Source organism: Apus apus, chromosome 5, assembly GCF_020740795.1.
Source record: "Apus apus isolate bApuApu2 chromosome 5, bApuApu2.pri.cur, whole genome shotgun sequence".
Lineage (NCBI taxonomy): Eukaryota > Metazoa > Chordata > Aves > Apodiformes > Apodidae > Apus > Apus apus.
In genome coordinates this window covers 62,522,152-62,541,682 of record NC_067286.1, presented here as the reverse complement: position 1 = coordinate 62,541,682, position 19,531 = coordinate 62,522,152, and the positions used below count along the sequence as shown (strand labels likewise).

The 19,531-nt window shown below is 51.9% G+C and overlaps 1 protein-coding gene across 1 annotated transcript in view; it reads left to right on the top strand.

Annotated features, from left to right (window-relative positions):
- Nucleotides 1–19,531, top strand: part of SAMD4A (sterile alpha motif domain containing 4A) — a 108,657-nt gene that overhangs the window by 64,076 nt on the left and 25,050 nt on the right. Inside the window, 1 exon segment of the mRNA XM_051621155.1 lies at nt 5,848–6,366. Within this exon segment, the coding sequence (XP_051477115.1) occupies nt 5,848–6,366 (519 nt within the window).

Sequence of the window (19,531 nt, the reverse complement as noted above, 5' to 3'; positions counted from 1 at the left end):
GAGGGGTTGAGAGACAAAATGATGAGACATCCCAGATGTCCAGGAGTGCCTGGCAGCTGGTAGGGAGCTGAAATGGGGCTCCTGTGTTTGGGGAGAGGGTGGAGAGGGGCTTCAGGGGGATGCTGGCCTCCCTCCCCCTGCCCAGAGGCAACTCCAGCTTTCCTCTCCTTGCCCCTCCCTCTCCAGATCCCTCTGTTTTCTGACAGACAGGATTAAGCCTGACTTTCCACACCATCTCAGAGAGAGCCAAGCCTCTTTCAGATCTAATTATTTTCCATTTTTCTTTAATTGTGCACATCCTGCTGCTGGCAGAGGAGAACAGCTCCTGCGCAGACGGGAGTAGGGAAGGGTGCCCGGGGGTTTCGGATCAGTGCCCCATCGTTTGGGGTTGTGATTTCAAACCCCCAAATCTCAGTCGTTTTGCAGATGACACTCAAGCTGGGTGTGAGTGTTGATCTGCTTTAGGGCAGGAAGGCTCTGCAGAGGGACCTGGACAGGCTGAATCGATGGACTGAGGCCAAATGTATGAGGTTCAGCAAAGCCAAGTGCCGAGTTCTGCGCTTGGGTGACAACAACCCCAGACAATGCTCCAGGCTTGAAGAAGAGTGTCTGGAAAGTACCTGGTGAAAAAGGACATGGAGGTGTTGGTCACAACAGCTGAATATGAGCCAGTGTGTGCCCAGGTGGCCAAGAGGCCACCAGCATCCTGGCTTGTGTCAGCACTGGGGTGGGCAGCAGGAGCAGGGCAGGGATTGTCTCTCAGGGATCTGGGGGGCACCTCCAATCCTGGGGTCAGTTCTGGGCCCCTCACCACAAGAAGGACATGGAGGGGCTGGAGCGTGTCCAGAGAAGGGCAATGGAACATGGTTTAATGGTGGCCTTGGCAGTGCTGGTTTAACAGCTGGACTTGATGACCTTAAAGATCTTTTCCAGCCAAAATGCTTTTATGATTCTATAATCCCTTGGAGGTCTGAGGCAGGTTTCCTAGGAAGAGGCTGTGGCACCATCCTGTGTTTTTCCAGTGGTGACCTTCACACTCATCCCCTCTATGTGAGGAAGAGGAGTCCAGCCAGGCCATGGCCACTTGCCTCCCCCATCCTCCTCCTCCCCTGCACACAGTTTGCACCGGGCTCCATTTTTTCTGCATGTATTTTGCTACATAATTCCTATGCACAAGTGGTACCAGCAGCTTTTACCAGCACATGCCTTTTCTTACTGATACTTTGACTCCTCAGCTTCTCTGAGCTGCTGCAAAGTCCTGCATCTTTCCCCACAGATGGTGTCAGGTTGGGGTTCAGCTCTGCTGGCCTGAAGCACTGCTGAGTCGCCCTGAGGGCAGTGATAAAATGTGGGGGTGTTAAGGGGATGGGTGACATCCCTCTGCAGGAGGAGGGGAGAAAATAAGACAGGGTTTCACCTCCCAGGCAGCCGGCCAAGAAGCAGGAGAGAGAAGGGACAGATAGATCAGGTGAAGCATGACACAAAGCTTTGCCTGCGGCAGAATTACATCTGCATATGGAAAATACAGAGATGCTGTGGTGGGCAAATGTTCAGGCTTCAGCTGGTGCAAGAGAGTGGTCTGAAAGATGCCCTCCCTGTGCAGTAGGTTTTGTGAGCAACCGGTAGCGTTTCAAAATCGATCAACCTGGCCAAGCATTTTGTTCACAGTAGGTGCTGAATGACATCGGGCTGTGTCCCTGTGCAGGGGTCCCTGCACTGGGGCTTGGAGAGGTCGTGGACAGTGACTTGTGTCAAGCCTCGTGGTCAGCCAGCCATGAAGCAGATGGTGATGACTGCTATAGCAAGAAAGAGGGGAGATGGAGATGAGATCTGAGGAAGAAATTATTTGCTGTGAGGGTGGGGAGACCCTGGCCCAGGTTGCCCAGGGAAGCTGTGGCTGCCCCATCCCTGGCAGTGTTGAAGGGCAGGTTGGATGGGGCTTGGAGCAACCTGGGCTGGTGGGAGGTGTCCCTGCCCATGCAGGGGGTTGGGACTGGATGATCTTGAAGGCCCCTTCCAACCCAATCCACTCTGGGATTTTGTGATTCTGTGCCATTCAGGGTCATCTTTGCAGCGCAAATCTGCCTCCATCAGCTTGACAAATCAATGATCCAAACTCACGTTGACTTCTGTGCTCTCTGAACTTGCAGAAAAAAGTGATAGCAACGAGAAATAGTAATGAGATAGGTCTGTGACCAAGTCCACATGCTTCAGGAGCAGGCAAAGGCGAAGATGTGGAGGCTGTCCTTGTGGAGAAGCCGTTATCCCTAATTACCACTGGCAGAGGAGGATGTGGAAAGCAGGGATGAAAATCCAGTCATTGCTAAGAAAAATCTGAGTTATATTTGTCCTTGCCTACAGATTTGCCTCACTGCCAGGTCCCCCCCAGCCAGTGGGGCCCACAGTGAAAGGTTGCATCCACAGGAGGATTTAGATGAAATGTCCCGCTTAAGAACTTCCAAAAGCAGAGAGTCTCGAACTCCAAGGCTCTCCTCTTGCTTTCTCAGCCAGTACCAACAGAGCAGAGCTGCTCCAAAGTGTTTTGAGGTTGCTCCTGTCCACAATACCCTGCACGCAATGGGTAGAGCTTGGCTCAGGATGGAGAGGTTGCATTTGGATCCCCCAAAGAGTGGCTTCATTCCCACGGTACTCTTGACAAAAAAATGTTGGCCAGGTGAAAGGGCTCAGGATGGTGAATTATGACCCAAGATAGAAGTTTCTTTGCATTGGATCAGAAGGTGTATGTCATGTACCTGCTGTGGAGTGGACCTTGCGTTCTGCTGTGTTCATGTGATTTTTACAGCTTCACTGGGTGTTCCTTTTCCTGATTCTTTAGCACCAAAATGCCCTCACAGCATATCCACGGGAATGGGAGGGCACCCAGAGTACTGAAACTCACCTTCTGCTGCAGATGAAGCAGATCTTTCCTAGCAGAGCTGTGTCACACTGTGTCCCTTGTGCCTCTTGGTGCAGTAGCACGGGATGGCTTGGGCACGCTGGCAGCTGCGTCAGGAAGTGGTGCTGGAGGAGGGCTGGGTCTGTGGAGAAGTAAATATCCCTGCAGAAAGTTCCAGTGAGAGCCATTGGTGTTTCCAGCAAGCCATCTAGTGGCTTCCTGTTAAAACAGTTGCACACCTTCAAACTGGGCAAGTGAAGCTGGAAGGGTGAGTGCTGCTCACCACTGCAGTTCTGTCCAGGAACCCATATGCAGGGTTTGGCCCTCGCTGGGAAAAGGCCCTACTGTGATAGCCCTCTTGGAGGTCGCAGGCTAGTGGAAGGGTCGGGTTAGCTGCTGGACAGCAGTGTGGGTCTTCCCAAGAGCAAACCTGGTGAGTGATCCTATAAATCATAGAATGGTTTGGGTGGGAAGGGACCTTTGAGACCATATAGTTCCAAACCCCCTGCCATGGGCAGGGACACCTCCCACCAGACCAGGTTGCTCCAAGCCCCATCCAACCTGCCCTTCAACACTGCCAGGGATGGGGCAGCCACAGCTTCCCTGGGCAACCTGGGCCAGGGTCTCACCACCCTCACAGCAAAGAATTTCTTCCTCAGATCTAACCTAAATCTCCCCTCTTCCAGTTTTAATCCATTCCCCCTCATCCCATCCCTCCCTGCCCTTGTCCCAAGCCCCTCCCCAGCTTTTCTGCAGCCCCTTCAGGCACTGGAAGGTGCTCTAAGGTCTCCCTGGAGCCTTCTCCTCTCCAGGCTGAACACCCCAACTCTCTCAGCCTGTCTTTATAGGAGAGGTGCTCTAGCCCTCAAGTCACCTTCATGGCCTCCTCTGGAAGTCCAGATCTTAATTTCACTGGTGTGAGTTCAGTTACCCTAGCTCAAAAATGCCTGAAGGATATAGGGATAATCAGGGATTTAGAGCCACTTCCTCTCCCATATGGATAGGAGACAGCAGACAGAGAGGGGAACAAGTTATGAGAATTTTTTAATAACATGAGAACTCAGGGCATTTCACTTGGTCAAGATTTGGGCAGCAAACGGAAGTGCTTTTTCACCAGGTGGTTCAGTTGTGGAACCTCTAGGCACAGCCTGCTACCGGGACTGAAAGTTTGAAGGTTTCATAGAGAGATTTGGTAAATGCTGGAGGAGAGACTGATCTGGGGCTGGGGAGTTTCAGTCGCCTGGTCTAGGTAGATCCTGAGCTATCCTTGGCTGGTGGTTGTATCAGGAAGAACTCTGCTGATGGAGACTTCAAAACCGATCTCCACGTGCATCACCAGCCCTACCTGTAGGAGGTAGTCTCTTATGTCCAGCCTCATTTGCCTTTGCTGCAATTCAAACCTATTACCGCAACCTCCAGGAGACACGGAGAGCACCTTGTCCACGCCAGTGTTCGCCTCTCAGGCTGATGCCAGGCTGGCTGGGGCAGTTCTTAGGTGCCATGTGGCATTTTGGTTGACGTTCAGCCTGAGGTGCTTCCTGGCCCCAGGCCCTCCGCTGGTGCAGCACAGCACTTTGTTCCCACCTGGGGGCAGATATTTGCACCTACTTAACGCAGCTGTTTTTTTTCTGACCGTTCTCCAGGTCTCACCATTGTTTGGTATCTAATCCAGTTGTCTGGAGTGTTTTCATTGCTCCTAGCCTCCTACCCATTAAATACATTGATCACATCACCCATATCACTGCTGACATACTGGGTAGTGTCACGGGTGGGACAAGTCTCCTGGCTCAGCACATCCTCCCAGTCTGACGGTGAATCACCAGTAACGACTCTCTCCAGATGGTTTTCTGATGAGTTGTGTGCCCACATGAGAGGAGTTTTGCCCAAGCGTGTTCCTCTGCTGTGCTGCTGAGGAAAGCATGTGCAGCAGCACCTAATGAATATCAAGATATATGGCCCTGGCTGCTTCTCCAGCTACTCACAGGCCAGTTACTCTGTCACAGAAGGAAATTGAATTGTTCTTGACAAACGGGCGTTGGCAGTCACTTATCATCTTGTTATCTTCTAAGTCCTTGCAAATAGGTTGCTTCATTATTTGTTGCATCAGTTTTCCAGGACTTGGAGTTAAGTGACTAGATTGTAATTCCCTGCCTTTTCCTTTTTGCATATTTTTAAATCTAAGCCCTATATTTGCGTTCTCTTTTCCCCCCGCTCTTCCAAACCCTCTCCTATCTGCCGTGAGCTGACAGAGGAACAATAACTCTGTGGCCCTTCCCTCAATCCTTGGGCAGCTTATCATGCAGGGCTGGCGGATGGACCAACACCCTGGTTTGGTTATTGCCCTCCTGCTGGGATGGGTCTTCCCTTCACCCTCTTGGCTCTTGAATCTTGACCTTTTCCAACCAGGGCTTTTAGAAGCTTAGCTTTAGCCACAGAGTGCTGGTGTGTAGTGTGTCGTGGAATCGGCAGCGTTACAGAAAATTTGGGCCAAACTGTGACTTTTATTAGCATGAGGACAACGGCAATGGGTCTGCATGGCCATAGAGGTGGGTGTAATTCAGCTTTTTTGGTGATTTTTTTTCAGGAGCATCTGGTAACTCCTGGTGTGCAGTTCAGCACACCTTGCCATGATCTGGGTTTTCAGAGAACAGTGACCCCCTGCCCGGGGGATGCTCACACAGTGCCATCCTCCTTTGGCACGTTGTATTTCATGAATCATAAAAAGGTTTAGGTTGGAAGGGACCTTCAAGATCATCTAGTCCAACCCCCCCTGCATGGGCAGGGACACCTCCCACCAGACCAGATTGCTCCAAGCCCCATCCAGCCTGGGCTTGAACACTTCCAGGGATGGGGCAGCCACAGCTTCTTGCCAGGGACTATTTATTTCTTCACTAGCTCGGTTTCCCGATTTCTCAATTCTCTTTTTTTTTTCCCCCCTCTTCCTTCGACAGGAATCATTAACCAATGGCAACAGGAATCCAAGGATAAAGTGATTTCCCTGTTGTTAACCCATCTGCCTTTACTGAAGCCCGGAAACATCGAGGCAAAAGTCGAATACATGAAACTCTTGCCTAAAATCCTGGCCCACTCGATCGAACACAACCAACACATCGAGGAGAGCAGGCAGCTCTTGTCCTACGCCTTGATACACCCCGCCACCTCCTTGGAGGACCGCAGCGCCTTGGCCATGTGGCTCAACCACCTGGAGGACCGCACGTCGGGTGGCTTTGGCAGCCAGAGCAGAGGCCGCTCGGACTCGGTGGACTACGGGCAGACTCACTACTATCACCAAAGACAGAACTCGGACGACAAACTCAACGGGTGGCAGAACTCGCGAGACTCGGGCATAAGCGTCAGCGCTTCCAGCTGGCAGGACAAAAACCTGGCCTGCGAGAACGGCCATCAGCCCCTCTACTCCTCCTCCTCCGTCCCCACAACCATCAACACCATCGGCACTAGCACAACCACCAGTAAGTACCCACAGCAAGCACTGGGCAGGGCCACCCGTGGCCGCTCTTCACAGCACGGTCCCCCCCATCCCACCAGAAGATACTTTTTGGCCATGGTTAGCAGAGGGTCTAGGTTCATCTGGGCCTCAGAAACTAATTATTTTTTTCTTTCCACAACCTGCTTTTTTTTTTTTTTTTTTTTTTGGTCCTTCCTTCCTTTTTTTTTTTCTTTTTTCTATTTTTTTCCCTCTAGTCCTGCGGGATTTTCATGACCTGGCAGCTGGAGAGAAGGGAGCCCCTTTTATTTCATGTAGCTCTGTTTGCCGTTGACATTTCAAGAGTTCCTAGAACAAGAGGGGAGCTGGTGCTTCATGTCCAGAAGTGAGATGGGGGACATGAGGCAAGTCCAGAAGTGCCCTGGGGACTGACTGGGAGGAAATGGGACTGGAGCCCCTGAACACACATACTGATTTTGGAAGCAGGGCTGGGATCTATGATCTTCAGGGTGTATCTGAAATGTTCCCTTGTATCTGTGCAGTGCGCAGAGGTGTGAAGCTGATGGTGATGCACAGTCCTCTAGGAGGTTTGGGTAGCTCTTCCCCCGTGGAGGCTCTGCCAGGCTATGATGGGAGCGGTGGATGTTGCAGAGTCCAGCCCAAGGCTTGGACACTCAGAGGTGCTGCAGAGCACCATGGCTGGAGATTTATCACTGGTTTTGCCTGAAGATGTAGTGCAGCTGTAACAGGTTTTTAGAATCACAGACTCACAGAATCCTTTTGGTTGGAAAAGACTTTTAAGATCACGCAATCCAACCATTAACAACCCAGCCCTGCCAAGGCCACCACTGCCCCATGTCCCTCAGCACCACATCTACAGGGCTTTGATATCGCTCCAGGGATGGGGATGCCACCCCTGCCCTGGGCAGCCTGGGCCAGGGCCTGACAACCTCTTCATTAAAGAACTCGTTCTTAATATCCAGTTTAAACCTCCCCTGGCACAATTTCCTCTTGTCCTATGACTTGTTCCTTGGGAGAAGGGACTGACCCCTCCTCGCTCCAACCTCCTTTCAGGCAGTTGCAGCGAGCAAGAAGGTCTCCCACTCTCTCTGTGGAGGGCTGCCCTGCCTGCCTTGCTGTCACCTTGGGTGGCTGCCACCATCTCACCAGCAGGGCTGGACATCCTCCTTCACTTTGGGGCATTCAGGAGGTCTCTCTCCAAGATGCTTTGGCATCTCCCTAGGCACAAGGGTTGCAGAGAGCACTCTGGGGATGAGAGGCTTCCTGCGGCGAGGGCGCTGGCTTATCTGTCAGCATGTGGAAAGCCACAATTAAACAGCTGAAAGCTTTAAAATGGTCACTTAAGGCTTCTGGGTTTTTCCCTCTTCTGTAATAAGCACTTTTTAAGGTGGTGCTTTAAATTGACTATATGAAACGTGGCTCTGGCCTTATTGCTGTAGCACCCTGGTCCCTGCCTCTCTGGTGTCCATCCTTGTGGGCAGTGCTGCTTTCTCTGCTTCTGGATCCAGCAGAAAGGTCTCAGCTTCTCCGCTGACTCTGAACGTCACACCCTCCCTGTCCCCCATCTTTGAAGCCTTGGCTCCTGCTGCCATGGGATTGTGTGAGGTTCAGCTTCTCCAAGAGCCAGGTCCCTGTGCTGCAGAGGAGGGCTGTTTAGAGTGACCAAGCCACATGGGAAAGGCTTAACAGGGAGGCAGGATGAGAAGAATCATAAATGTATTTGCAACTGGTCTTACAAAACTCTCCAGGGATTATTTTGGGGGGTTCTTCCTTGTGGTTTTTGCATGCCTGGCAGTTCAGAGGCTTTGCATGCCTGGAGATGGTGGGAAGAGGTGGCTTCAGAAGGGATTTGGTTCCTTGCATGAAGAGCTGGAAGCAGGGAGGCCTGCTGGGTGCAGCGGGATTATCAGAGTGGCTGGAGCTCCACGAGATGAATTGGGTCTTGAAGGACCCTTTTCAAAAACACTTCTGTGTTTCTTTGAGCCTTTTTTTGTGTGCAGACTTACCTCATGGCAGAAGTAGTGACCCACCTTTTGCCCAGCAAGGTCCCCAAGTATGAGCAGAAGGTACTGAAACCCAGGCAACAGCTTGAGCTGCCACACTGCTGAGGTCTTTCCTGAGTTCTCCAGCATTTGGTGTGCACATCACTGGAATGGGAACATCTGTGGGTCTGTCAGCAGGAGCTGTACAGCCCTGCCCTCTACCCTGGTGTGTTGTGGGAGGGCTACATCCCTCCTCCAGCTCAGCCACTCACTTTGCTGCAGCATCCCGTGCCATAAGTCCTGATGTGGCAGCTCTTGCCTGGTTCCACCCTTCCTGGCATCCCACCATAGCTGCTTTCATGGCACCAAAGCAGCTGGCTTGCACCATCTTGTTCTGAGCTGCAAGACTTACAGAGCCCATATCCAGGGAACCTTTTACCCAAGCATCGCGCCAGGTTCAACACATATTTCTAAGGCTGGGCAGCTTTGCAGGGGCACCTGAACACATTTTCAGCCCAGTCTGCTCCTCAGTGTTCACAGAATCATGGAATGGTTTGGGTCGGAAGGGATCTTCAAGATCATCTAGTTCCAGCCCTCCTGCATGGGTAGGGACACCTCCCACCAGCCCAGGTTGCTCCAAGCCCCATCCAACCTGCCCTTCAACACTGCCAGGGATGGGGCAGCCACAGCTTCTCTGGGCAGCCTGGGCCAGGGTCTCACCAGCCTCACAGCAAAGAATTTCTTCCTCATCCCTCATCTAAATCTCTCCTCTTTTCATCCTGAAACTGTTCCCCCTTGTCCTATCACTAGATGTTGAGCTGTTATAACTCCTGCTAATGTATTTTGGTGGCAGCATGTTCAGACAACCTGTGGGTAGAGCTGGAGATAACCCGACCACACTTCCATGTGTTAGTTCATAAGCCTCCTTAGTGCAACATTTGCTGGGACACAAGCACCGTGAGTCCACAGACAGATGCTAGAAGACAAACACAACTGCCAGCCCTTGTCCCAGCCCCTTCAGGCAATCAATACCTCCATTAATCTTTTATTCCTAAGCCCTCAAACCATTATGGTTTGTTTGGGTTTTAATGTTGTTATTTTTAAATTCTCTGTCTTACTTGGAGGTGTTTATCTGGGCAGGGCCTTAAACCAGCAACACCCTGCGGGGCCTTCCCCGACCTGTCCCTGCAAAGGCTCTGCCTGTTCCTGATGCCAAAATGGGACAAAGTCTTTCCTAGAGGAGCAACGTGGTGATCTCGCCCAGCGTACTTTCGTCTGGTTTTGTGGCATAATTAGGTGTAACACTAATATGGCCTTGAGTTTAAAATATGGGTAGGTGAAGCTCCCATGGCACTTGTGCTCTCCTTGTCTTTCACTTGGCCTAGACCCAGGCTTTTTGATTTGGCTCAGGCTTGGTTTATCTCCAGCTCTCTTTTAACAGTGCTGGCTGGTCTTAGCCAAGGTTTGAGGAGATGTCGCTGAACTTCTCCAGCCTTTGCAGGGCAAGTCTAGAATGCTCTGAAGGCATCACTCTGAATTTACCACAGTGGTGGTGATCTAGAAGCAGGACCGGCATTTAAGTGATGGGTTTGGCTCTGGAGCAATCTGGGGATGACATGAAGTTCATGCCCATCCACTGCATCACCATGTTGGACTCTCTCTGTTTTCTCAGTCCATTCTGTGGAGCTGGAACTTCAAACAAAGCTGTAGTGTGTCAGCAATGAAGGTAGCTTGGGAGCACAGGTGGGCAGGAGGCCAGAGCTGCTCCAGGCGTGGTGAGACAGGGTGAAGCCCAGAGCTGAGCTCTGTGGCCAAGTCAGGCATTGGTTGCAAAACACCCAGGTTGCACAACGCCTTTGCAGTGGAGATGGTGCCTGAAAACTCTGAAAGGACAGAAAAGAGCAGCTGGCTTTCAAAGCTGCAGACCAACAGCTTCTTGCATGAGGGCTCCAGTCCTTCCTTTCTCCCATGTAACAGGTCCCACCGGGGCATGACCCAATGGCATGTGCTTTTAGGTGTCAAGTGGAAGCACAATGTAGTTCAACCCTGTGTTTCCAGCCTGCTCAGAAGGGAATGTGTGCAGAGGAGAAGGAGGGTCTGCTGGCAGATACGCTTGTCCAGTGCTGAGAAGGAGAGATGCAGGTACACCAGTCTGAACTGGACCCTGAGGTCTGTGAGCAAGGAAAGGGAAAGGCACGAGGCTTGGAGGGAGTGATGGCAGCTCCAGTTGGCAATCGTGAGACAGAGCTAAAGAGGTAAGGATTTGGGTCCTGGTTCTGATGTGCATCTGCTGGACAAGTGTCTTGGTCCTGTGCTCCCAGAAGATAACCTGGGGATAAGAGTATTACTTCTTCTCTCAATGTATGGTGAGATTTTCCTGGTCTCTCACCCCTGGTGCAGTGCCAGGGCACTTAAATTCCCCATGGAGAGCAGGGTCCCAGGGGCAGGTCAACCTCCCACCTCTGCACAGGGGCAGAAGGTCTAAGTTTCACTGCAGGAGCAACAATTACTTGCCCCAAACATTTGAATCAAGAGCCAGATGTTTCTGGCAGAGGAGCAAGGACATCCTTACATCAGTACTTGCCCAGAAGAGGTAGCTCAGTGGTTCAGCCAGGGTGAGTGTCTCCTGTTGTCACCCTGCCTGGAGTCAGGAGCTCTGCCCAGCCTCTGTTTGGGCTGTAGTGCTGCCAGGAAGCAATGGCATGTCAGATTCCCTGGTGGGGGGTGACACTGGAGAAGGTAGGCAGTGCTTGGTCCTTCTGGAGCCTTGTGTGTCTAGGAGTCTGTCTCCTGTCTGTCCTTCCAAAAAGAGGAGGAGGTCCCTGGACTGGTCATGGTGACACCTGAGTGCATGGCTGGTGCTCCCTGGTTCTTTCCTTGGGTGAGCACCCAGTATGTCCCTGGTGTGTGCACGCTGGGTCACTTGAAGCAGCAGCAAAGCCTGGGGGCACCATGTGGGTGGCACCAGGGGACAAGGTGGTGGTGTGCATCACAGGTCAGTGATGGATAGATACAGAGACCTTGTATAGCAGCAATTTCAACTTCAAACAGAAAGAGGGGAGATTTAGGTGAGATCGATAGGAAGAAATTCTTCACTGTGAGGGTGATGAGACCCTGGCCCAGGTTGCCCAGAGAAGCTGTGGCTGCCCCATCCCTGCCATGAGCAGGGACACCTCCCACCAGACCAGGTTGCTCCAAGCCCCATCCAACCTGCCCTTCAACACTGCCAGGGATGGGGCAGCCACAGCTTCCCTGGGCAACCTGGGCCAGGGTCTCTCCACCCTCACAGCAAAGAATTTCTCCCTCAGATCTCATCTCAATCTCCCCTCTTCCAGCTTGAAACTGTTTCACTTCATCCCATCCCTCCCTGCCCTTGTCCAGAGTCCCTCCCCAGCTTTCCTGGAGCCCCTTCAGGCACTGGAAGGTGCTCTAAGGTCTCCCTGGAGCCTTCTCTTCTCCTCTGATGATTTTCATGGCCTCCTCCAGCAGCTCCATGTCCTGGTTGTTTGTTCTGGAGCAAAGGAGGCTGAGGAGAGACCTTCCTGCTCTCTGCAACTGCCTGAAAGGAGGCTGGAGCGAGGAGGGGTTGGTCTCTTCTCCCAAGGAACAAATAGTAGAACAAGAGGAAATTGTTGTGCCAGGGGAGGTTTAGATTGGATATCAAGAGCAATTTCTTTAATGAAGAGGTTGTCAGGCCCTGGCCCAGGCTGCCCAGGGCAGGGGTGGAGTCCCCATCCCTGGAGGGGTTTCCAAGCCCTGTAGATGTGGTGCTGAGGGACATGGGGCAGTGGTGGCCTTGGCAGGGCGGGGTTAACTTGGTGATCTTAAAGGTCTTTCCCAAGCTAAATGGTTCTACAGTTCTGTGATCTCTGCTGTGCATTTGCTCACAAGGGCTCAAAGGCAGAGATGCTTGAAGACATTTTGGGCAGGAAGTTGGTCTGGCCTTACCTTCTGGTCTGTCACCTTTCAGCACCCATGTTCAGTGTTTCCTAACCCAGTGTATTGAAGTGTCTTGGACTCTTGGCACCTGTTCAGAAGCTGTTCTGCTCTTGAGACTTCAGTGTAGCTGCCCTAGCACTTTCTCCTTTGAGCCTGTTCTGACACATTACCTTAACCTCTTGGCTCTGGGGGGGTCTCTTCTCTCTGTGTCTTTGGCCAAACAGGGGCCTTGAGGAGATGTGATTGGCTCTGGGAGGATGCAGTTTGCTCTGGGGGGATGTGGTTGGCTTTGGGGGGTTGCAGATGGCTCGAGGGATGTGGATGGCTCCAGGGGGATGTAGTTAGCAAAGCAGAGCTGATGTCAGCCCAGTCATCAGACAGCACAGAGACACAGGTGGGACCCTCCCTGCCGTGCCCACCCTGCTCACTGTGATGATGGGGACACATGTGCAGCTGTGATCCCAGAGGGAAAGAGAGGAGGGGACCTTGAGCCTGGGCTCAGTGGTGACTTGGACCAGGTGATACTATGGGTGGCAAATAAGCACTCAGGATCACAGAGTCATGGATGTCACCGGTTGCTTTTGGCTGCTGGTGGATCCAGAGCCATGTAGATGCTCCTAAACCAGCCCTTTCTACAGCAAATGATGCTTCTAGGAACTTGAGTAACATCTGGCATGACATAGCCCCAGCAAACAGCCCCATGGAGAGGGAGGTGTGACAGGGGTGGTGGATGGTCCGTGTGGCTGGTGAAGAGGAGGAGAAGCACTGGGTGCCAGTGGGTGGCATGTGGCTGTCCCCAAAGAGGGCATGTCACACTTTTATCCTCTGGGACCACCCCCATTGTTTCTTCCAAACCTGGTGTACGCAAGATTTGATCCTTGCATGGACCCACACATCTCTTTTAGAGAGCAGTGCTCCCAGATTCATCTATCCTGCTCACAGAGAGATGGCTCCTCAGCTTCCTGGCTGGAATAAGGCCACCTAATTTGGGAACCTCTATTCCAGCAGCACCCAGGGATGTTCCCACCCTCTCAGCTTGTGACATCCTGGTGCAGTCCCTGGCCTTAAACACTCAGGGCAGGGACTGCATGTCCTGATACTCCATGGCTGTTAATGCATTGCTTGTCCATTGGCAGCGGGAGGTAGGACACCATCCTTGACCTGCAAGTCAAGATGGGGGGAGCTTGCAGTTTGCAGCTCCAAAACTGCCTCCACTTCCCTTCCAGCAGCCTGGGTCTCCCAGGGAGGGGCATTAAGAAGCAGCAGTGATGGTTTTGTGCGTTGTCCTGCGGTCCTTGGAATTCCTGTTGCCCATGAATCATGCTTCTGACCTGGAAGTGGTGCAGGAGCCACCAGCTCAGGTGATGGATGCTCTCAGGGCTGTGGAGCACAAGTCAAACATCCCCAGTAATTCTCTCAGACCCCTTGGCAGTCTCTGGTGTCGGTTGTCCAGGAGGTTCTGTTGATGGGTGGACCCTCCTAGTCTCAGGTGTGTTTTATCAGCTGCCCAGGTGCCTGTTGGATGCTGGCTCAGGCAGCAGGAAGCTGGGCTTACTCATTGCACAGGAGCTTGTTGCTCTCCCAAGAGAAGCTTTTGCTTGTCCCATCATCCCGTGACCACCCATGGGTGGGCTCTGCAGTTTGTGTCACTGCTGGAGCCACCATCGGCGTGGGGCTGGGGAGCTGGGTTCCCAGGGCTGCTGCTCAGCATCTCCACTAGTAACTTATGTCCGTGAGGTGCCTGATGAGCGGTGTCTCCTGGTGCCTGCAGCTGGCGATTGGTCTCACCAACTCGCCCCTGGGCCTCTAGTTGCCTGTTGGTGCTTTTGGGGTGCCCAGCAGGCAGCTGCAGATGGGGAGGACAGGTCTATGTTGGCAGAGACATGCAACATACCCCCTAAACCCCTTTTTGCTCCTTCATAATAGCCTCCCACCACCACCCTTCTCCAACCTTTCCTCTTAATATCATCCAAATCAGATTTGTGCTGTTTTCCTGAGCATCTTCCTGGGGAGAGAAACCTCCCTGCCCTGGAAAGTATCACCTTTCCTTTGCTCATCCTTCACAGCTGTGCAGCTCTGGCTTTGGAAAGTAAGGAAATTGAGGGAGTTGAACTCTCCTTCCCCCACCATCAACAGCAGCTGCAGAGAAATCATAGAATCACAGAATTACTGTGGTTGGAAAAGACCTTCAAGATCATCAAGTCCAACCATTAACCCAGCCCTGCCAAGGCCACCACTGCCCCATGTCCCTCAGCACCACATCTACACGGCTTTGAAACCCCTCCAGGGATGGGGACTCCACCCCTGCCCTGGGCAGCCTGGGCCAGGGCCTGACAACCTCTTCATTAAAGAAATTGTTCTTGATATTCAATCTAAACCTCCCCTGGCACAACCTGGGGCCATTGAGGCCACTAGACCAGCTTTGTGCAACCTGGTCTAGTGGGAGGTGTCCCTCCCCTTGCCAGGGGGTTAGAACTAGGTGATCTTCTAGGTCCCTTCCAACCCAAACCATTCTATGAGTCTATGATTTCCTCTTGTTCTATCAGTTGTTCCCTGGGAGAAGAGACCAACCCCCCCCCTACTACAACCTTTTTTCCAAAGGGCACCACGGAGGGAAGGGGTGTTGGGGTTTGGATTTATCCAAAGTGACTCTGGTCTCCTTCCCAACTGCACCAGGACTCGCTGTGTTCTCCTGGCTCACAAACACGCTGCTGTTCAATTAACTTTTGACTTCTGGTTTAAAGGAGCAACGCACAAAATAGTTATTTACTTCATCTGGAAATTCTTTTAATCGTTACCATAATTATAGCTTCCCTTTTTTTGGGGTTGTTTGTTTTTTTTTTTCTACTTGACTTTTTCCTAGCAGGGGGAAGGGAGGGAGAAAGGGGGGAATGTTTGCTGCTCTCCTTGTGGTTATCACATCCTTCAAATTGCTAAAAGAGGCTGGGATAATAGGTCTGGTGATTATATATAGGCACCATCTGCTCTGTGGCTGCTTCCTATCAAAGTGCAGTTAGGAGAGTGCAAGAAGGATATTTTCTCTCCAGCTATATTAAGACTCCGTTTCCATCTCTGCTCCAGAGCAAAGCTCTCTGCATGCAAATGGATCAAATGTGCCATAATCAATGGCTCCATTTTTGGCAGCCTTGAAGCTGAATTTGTTTTATTTGTAATTTCCCTCCCCCCCCCTTCAAGTTTGCTGTTCCCATTCATTATGCAGTTTTATTCGAGGCTGGTTGTTCTGCATTCCAGGTTTTCCTGCAGCCATAGTCCCCCCCCAGTTTGCTGAGCAATCTCATCTTGTATTAACCAGCACAGAGATCTGTGTCATACCTCCAATGCAAGGCAGTATCTGAGCAATCTGCAATGTTTTTGGAGGATGATGAGGGCAGATTTTTTAGGAGGTACATGGTGTTGGTGTGTAGAGGAGGTGGAAAGCTGAGCTGAGTTCATTTGGAGCAAGAGTGGAAAAGAATGAATATGTGTTTTCTGAGAGCAGCCGTGGCTGTCCCGTAGCTGCGGGGCATCATTGGGAGGGCAGAGCTGGACAATAACTTTTGCATCTTCTCATGTGGGGAGTTGGATACTGCATTTGCTCCTCACTAGCCTCAGAGACCTAACAGGCATTTCTTCTCTCCCGGAGCCAGTCAGATTTTATTTGGAAGAACAGAATAAAGAATCGTTCAATCACAGACTGGTTTGGGTTGGAAGGGACCTTCAAGATCATCCAGTCCCAACCTCCCTGCCATGGGCAGGGACACCTCCCACCAGACCAGGTTGCTCCAAGCCCCATCCAACCTGCCCTTCAACACTGCCAGGGATGGGGCAGCCACAGCTTCCCTGGGCAACCTGGGCCAGGGTCTCACCACCCTCACAGCAAAGAATTTCTTCCTCAGATCTAACCTAAATCTCTCCTCTTTCAGTTTGAAACCATTTCCCCTCATCCTGTCATTCCATGTCCTTGTCCCAAGTCCCTCCCCAGCTTTCCTGTGGCCCCTTCAGGTAATGGAACTAGACATCTCCAGAGGGAAGGTGCTGGGGTGGGATGTGTGAGCCCCTGAGAACTGGAGGGCAGAGGAAGGCTGGAACGCAGGGGAATTTGTCCTGCAAAATCCAGGCCATGGACCCCACAAGAGAGAAAGCCTAAATGGCTTTTTTGAATGAAAGACAGTGGGTAAAAAGAGACAAGGGAGGAGAAAAATCCCAGATAAATCGTTGGGGATGGAAAGGGCTACAGTGCTGTGGCAAAGTTCTCTTTCCTTCCAGGTGAAATTTCCTTGATGATGGGGGGATGTACATCATGGAAGACACACATTGTCCTCCTGGGTTTTGTCACTCCTAAAGGCACCCTGCCTCTCTGCACTCACTCCACAGGTTTTTAATGACTCTTTAGGGATTTGTTGGATCCCAGTTTCTTGGGGCAATTCTAGAGGTTTCATATTCACCCCTTGCACTTGACTTGCTGAAGACTCTTCTCGTCTTACTCCAGTTTCCCACAGGTTGTATATTGCAATGTAAAGGGTGTACATCTTCCAGCTTGACCTCCAGAAATGATTGTAACTGGTAGAGAGGTTTCTCCCACCTGAAGTGTAACAGGGGATAGAAGCTGATGCTGTCTCAGCAGGCAGATGCTCCTCAGACCAGGGGGTTTTACTAGTGGCTGGCAGAGGCAATGGGGAGCTCTGAGAGAAGCAGATGCTCTTGGGTATCTCCTCTGGGTGGAGAAGGTCTGTAAGGAAGGAGAGTTTCTGCATCCCACCTTGGTTTCTCAGGCTTGATCTGCGAACAGGGGAGGAGTTTCCCCCTCTGGGAGCCCATAGCAAAAAATCAGTGAATTCTGGGATAATGACAGAGGCTTGGTTGTTATTAACGGACTGGGATTCCCCAGGGGTGAACACTGTTTTTTCTGTGGTTTGGGTATAAATGTATGAGAGAAACCACGTTGATTGGCCTGGAGGTCAGGGCGTCACGTTTACCCGGAGAGCAGTGGGGTTTAGGGCTGCTCCTTCCTGCAACCTGCCTCTGATCCTCCATCCCAACACTGCGTCCCACCTCCCCCAGCTTCCCTTCCCTGCATCTGGGGGTTAAATCCGGATTCACGCCACGTCTCTCCTGCTCCCACCTTGCTGGATGCTCTGCTGGGAAGCCCCACTCAAGGACCTTGGAGGCAGCTCTCCAGCTCCTGGGTGAGACGAGCTGGGCTTCCTTCCAGAACTGCATCCCAGCGGGTTGCTGAAGCCACCAAGAGCTGTGTTTGCACCTCTTTAGATACAGCCCCACTCCTGCTGCCACAGAAATTACCATAACAGCAATTCCTGCTGGAGCCAACCAGTGGGTCCACGCTGGCTCAGGCTGTTCAGGGACTCACAAAACCCTCAGCAGAGACGTCCCCTTCCCTGGCCTCGCGTGCGCTGCTTGGAGACAGCGGCAACAAACGGGTTATTGTTTCTCTGTCCACTTTCTTGAACAGGAAACTGGGCTTAAAAACGTCACTTTTAAAAAAAAAAAAAAAAGAAAAAAAGATTGCTTGACAGGCTTTTCTGCAGTCTTTGCTGCTGCCTCATTTCTCTGCTCAAAGCAACTCTGCTTATGTCTTTCTTGTATTTCCCCCAGTACATGCAAGGTCCCGGTGGCTGTTTGCACTTAGGACCTCTGGTTTCCCCCCCTGGCTCATATCAGCCCCTGTGTCAGAGGCAAGGATGTAGTTTATCCACCCTACGAATGGAGTTAGAAGTCACACCCACAAAATCCAGGGTGAAAAGAAAAGGGTGTGGGGAGGGAAGGCAAAAGAAAAGGCTCCAAGGGTTAGAGGATGTTGAGCCGAAAAATGTTCCATCAGCTTCTGCTTCATCCACGCTGGAGGTGCCCAGGAAGGTGGCTGGGTGCCAGCCAGGCAGCGTGACCCACCAGTGGCTTTTTCCAAGGGTGCTGGGCAGAGAAAGGCTGGAAGAGCCACCAGGATTGCTCTGCCAGCACGGGAGAACCTTCCTGGAGGAGAGCGTGCTTCGTGACTGGGGTAGCAAGGAGGTGGAGGAGAGGACTGAGCTGAACTTGGTGGCTGCTTTACAAGAGGGGACTGCAGGAGATGCTCAGTATTCCCTCTCCATGGAGATGCCTCCTGGCTGCACTGTGGCCTTGGTGGATTAAAAACATTCCCACTTCCTAGAGCAAATTGTGGTCACTGTGCTGCTCCAGGTACCTACAGATCAGAAGAGAAGTTTTACACGATCGGACACTGCCCAAGGACACACCATAACCAGCTTTGCAGCCAAGAAGTGCAAAAAAACCCAAGTATCTCCAAAGAGCTCAGTATGCACCTTTGCAGCACTTAATCCTTTCTCCGGCCATGGGGAAGACATTACTCTGAATTGTCATCTGTTGTCTGGACTGTGCACTGGCATAAGCACCTATGGAGACAGGCTGAGAGAGTTGGGGTGTTCAGCCTGGAGAAGAGAAGGCTCCAGGGAGACCTTAGAGCACCTTCCAGTGCCTGAAGGGGCTCCAGGAAAGCTGGGGAGGGGCTTGGGACAAGGGCATAGAGCAAAAGAATGAGGGGGAACAGAGATATAGGTTAGATATGAGGAAGAAATTCTTGGCTGTGAGGGTGGTGAGACCCTGGCCCAGGTTGCACAGAGAAGCTGTGGCTGTCCCATCCCTGGCAGTGTTGAAGGGCAGGTTGGATGGGGCTTGGAGCAACCTGGTCTGGTGGGAGGTGTCCCTGCCCATGGCAGGGGGGTTGGGACTAGATGATCTTGAAGGTCCCTTCCAACCCAAACCAGTCTGGGATTCTATGATAAAGAGTTGTGAGGTTTATGTAAAGGTCCTCCGGCTGCTGGGGACGTGGTGGGAACTGTGCAGCAGTGGTAGAGGCCATGTGAGGACCACAGGTGGTCTGAACACACCTCTGTACCCAGCAGTGGGTCTGGCTCTCAGTGGAAACCCTCACTTCAGCCCCATGTGCATCTTGTCAAGGACTTCTTCAGCACTTTATTGATGTTTTGTGAAGGGTGCCTTGGGGCGAGCACCTCATCGGCCACCTCACCCTGCTTGGAGAAAAGTCTGCCTGCAGAGCCCAGCTCCTTGTCTCTAATTACATGAATGGGTGGCTTTTTCCTTCTCAGGCTGAAAAATTGGCCCAAAACCCTGAGAAACCACAGGACAAACATCTGAGTCCTGTTCCACATGGGCTTCAGTGAACAAAAACCCTCTTGAAGTTAGCCCCTTGCCTACCAAATAGGCAACACCACT